This window comes from Malurus melanocephalus, unplaced genomic scaffold (assembly GCF_030028575.1).
Source record: "Malurus melanocephalus ecotype Western Australia unplaced genomic scaffold, MMel_1.1 scaffold_1858, whole genome shotgun sequence".
In the NCBI taxonomy this organism is placed as follows: Eukaryota; Metazoa; Chordata; class Aves; order Passeriformes; family Maluridae; genus Malurus; species Malurus melanocephalus.
Window position 1 is genome coordinate 1,631 of NW_026625090.1, and position 2,859 is coordinate 4,489.

At 59.2% G+C, this 2,859-nt stretch overlaps 1 protein-coding gene across 1 annotated transcript in view; it reads right to left on the reverse strand.

Moving 5' to 3' along the window:
* Positions 1–2,859, reverse strand: part of LOC130587403 (fibrillin-2-like) — a 17,258-nt gene that overhangs the window by 1,578 nt on the left and 12,821 nt on the right. The window contains exons 13-14 of the mRNA XM_057388377.1: positions 2,661–2,786; positions 1,556–1,707 (exon numbers count right to left, since the gene is read on the reverse strand). Coding sequence (XP_057244360.1) covers positions 1,556–1,707; positions 2,661–2,786 — 278 coding nt within the window. The remainder of the gene's footprint in view (positions 1–1,555; positions 1,708–2,660; positions 2,787–2,859) is intronic.

The following is a 2,859-nucleotide window of genomic DNA, read 5'->3' on the forward strand; positions in this document are numbered from 1 at the left end:
TCCCCATGGATTTGGAGCCCTCCCCAGGGATCCAGAGCATTCCCTGTGGATCTGGAGCCCTCTCCATGGATCCAGAGCATTTCCCATGGATTTGGAGCCTCCCCTTGGATCTCGAGCCCTCCTCACAGATTTGGAGCTCTCCCCATGAATTTGAAGCCTTCCCCACAGATCTGGACCATTCCCCCCCAAATCTGGAGCCCTCCCTATGGATTTGGACCATTTCCCAAAGATTTGGAGCTCTCCCCAAAGATTTGGAGCTCTCCCCATGAATTTGGAGCCATCCCCACAGATCTGCACCATTCCCCACAGATCTGGAGCCCTCCCCACGGATCCAGAGCATTTCCCATGGATTTGGAGCCTCCCCTTGGATCTCGAGCCCTCCTCACAGATTTGGAGCCCTCCCCATGGATTTGGGGTCCTCCCCACAAATCTGGAGCCCTCCCTATGGATTTGGACCATTTTCCATGGATTTAAAACCCTCCCCACAAATCTGGAGCCCTCCCCACGGATCCAGAGCCTTTCCCATGGATTTGGAGCCTTCCCCACGGATCCAGAGCCCTCCCCTCAAATCTGGACCCCTCCCCATGGACGCAGAGCCTTTCCCTACAGATCAGGAGTTCTCCCCACAGATTTGGAGCCCTCCCCATGCATTTGGAGCCCTCCCCATGGATCCAGAGCATTTCCCACAGATTCGGAGCTCTTCCCATGGATCTGGAGCCCTCCCATAGATTCAGAGCATTTCCCATGGACCTGGAGCTCTCCCCACGGATTTGGAGCATTCCCCATGGATTTAGAGCCCTCCCTACAGATCTGGACCCCTCCCCACAAATCTGGAGCCCTCCCTATGGATTTGGACCATTTCCCAAAGATTTGGAGCCCTCCCCAAAGATTTGGAGCTCTCCCCATGAATTTGGAGCCATCCCCACAGATCTGCACCATTCCCCACAGATCTGGAGTCCTCCTCATGGATTCAGAGCATTCCCCATGGATTTGGAGCCTCCCCTTGGATCTCGAGCCCTCCTCACAGATTTGGAGCCCTCCCCATGGATTTGAAGTCCTCCCCACAAATCTGGAGCCCTCCCTATGGATTTGGACCATTTTCCATGGATTTAAAACCCTCCCCACAAATCTGGAGCCCTCCCCATGCATCCAGAGCATTCCCCACAGATTTGGAGCCTTCCCCACAAATCTGAAGTTCTCCCCATGGATTCAGAGTATTCCCCATGGATTTGGGGTCCTCCCCACAGACTTGGAGCCCTCCCCATGGATTTGGACCATTCCCCACAGATCTGGAGTCCTCCTCATGGATTCGGAGCATTCCCCACAGATTTGGAGTCCTCCTCATAGATCTAGAACCCTCCCCCCAAATCTGGAACCGTCTCCAAAGATGTGGAGCTCTCCCCATGAATTTGGAGCCCTCCCCATGGATCCAAAGCATTCCCCATGGATTTGGGGTCCTCCCCACAGACTTGGAGCCCTCCCCACAAAATTGGAGCCCTCCCCACGGATTTGGAGCCCTCCCCATGGATTTGGAGCCCTCCCCATGGCTCCAGACCCCTCCCCACAGACCCAGGGCCGTACCCATGCAGTTGTTGCCCCCGTTGACCTGCATGTACTCCGGGGGGCACACGCAGGTGTAGTTGCCCAGGGTGTTGTAGCAGGTGCCGGGGCCGCAGATGCCGATGTGGGCAGAGCACTCGTCGATGTCTGCGGGGGAAAGGAGTCAGAGCAGAGGGCAGGGGCACAGAGGGGCACGGGGACAGGGGACAGGACTGGCACAGGGACAGGGGACAGGACTGGCACAGGGACAGGGGACAGGATTGGCATCGGGGATTTGGCACGGGGTGGGCTGGGGGCAGGATTGGCATGAAGGGACAGGGGCAGGATTGGCACCAGATTTTGGCATGGGGACAGGAGGCAATATTGGCACAGGGACAGGGGGCAGGATTGGCACCAGGGACAGGGGACAGGATTGGGGTTTGGCACGGGGACAGGGGGCAGGATTGGCACCGGTGGTTTGGTACAATGACAGGGGGTAGGATTGGCATGAAGGGTTTGGCACGGGGACAGGGGACAGGACTGGCACCAGATTTTGGCATGGGGACATGGGGCAGGTTTGGCATGAAGGGACAGGGGCAGGATTGGCACCAGGGTTTTGGTACAATGACAGGGGGCAGGATTGGCACCAGATTTTGTCACGGGGACAGGTTTGTGACAAGGAAATCTGGAAGGGAAAGGGGAAGGGACGATCCSAACCAGGGATTTACAGCCGGGATGCACACACAGCGCTGGCACATGCTGCCATTGTCCTGTCACACACACGGGGTGCCAGCCCTGTCCCTGCCCACTGTCCCCAGTGCCACCCCTTTCCCTGTCCACTGTCCCCAGTGCCACCCCTGTCCCCAGCCCCTGGTGGAGGTGCCACCCCTGTCCCCAGTCTGTGTCCTGGTGCCACCCCAGCCCCTGTCCTGGTGCCATCCCCTGTCCCCAACCCCTGTCCTGGTGTCACTCCAGCCCATCCCCAGCCCCTGGTGGAGGTACCACCCCTGTCCCCATCCCCTGTCCCCAGTGCCACCCCTGTCCCCACCCCCAGTCCCAGTGCCACCCCTGTTCCCAGCCCCTGTCCCGATGCCACCCCTGTCCCTCCCTGTCCCCAGTACCCTCGCAGATGCGGGTGTCCTCGTTGAGGTAGTAGCCCAGGGGACACTCGCACTGGAAGCTGCCGAAGGTGTTGACACAGTTCCCGCCCTGGCACAGCCCCGGCAGCTCCTGGCACTCGTCGATGTCTGAGGAGGGGACAGCAGTGGGACATTGTCACCGCCTGTGCCACCCCCAGCCCCGCTGTTTGTGCCATCACTC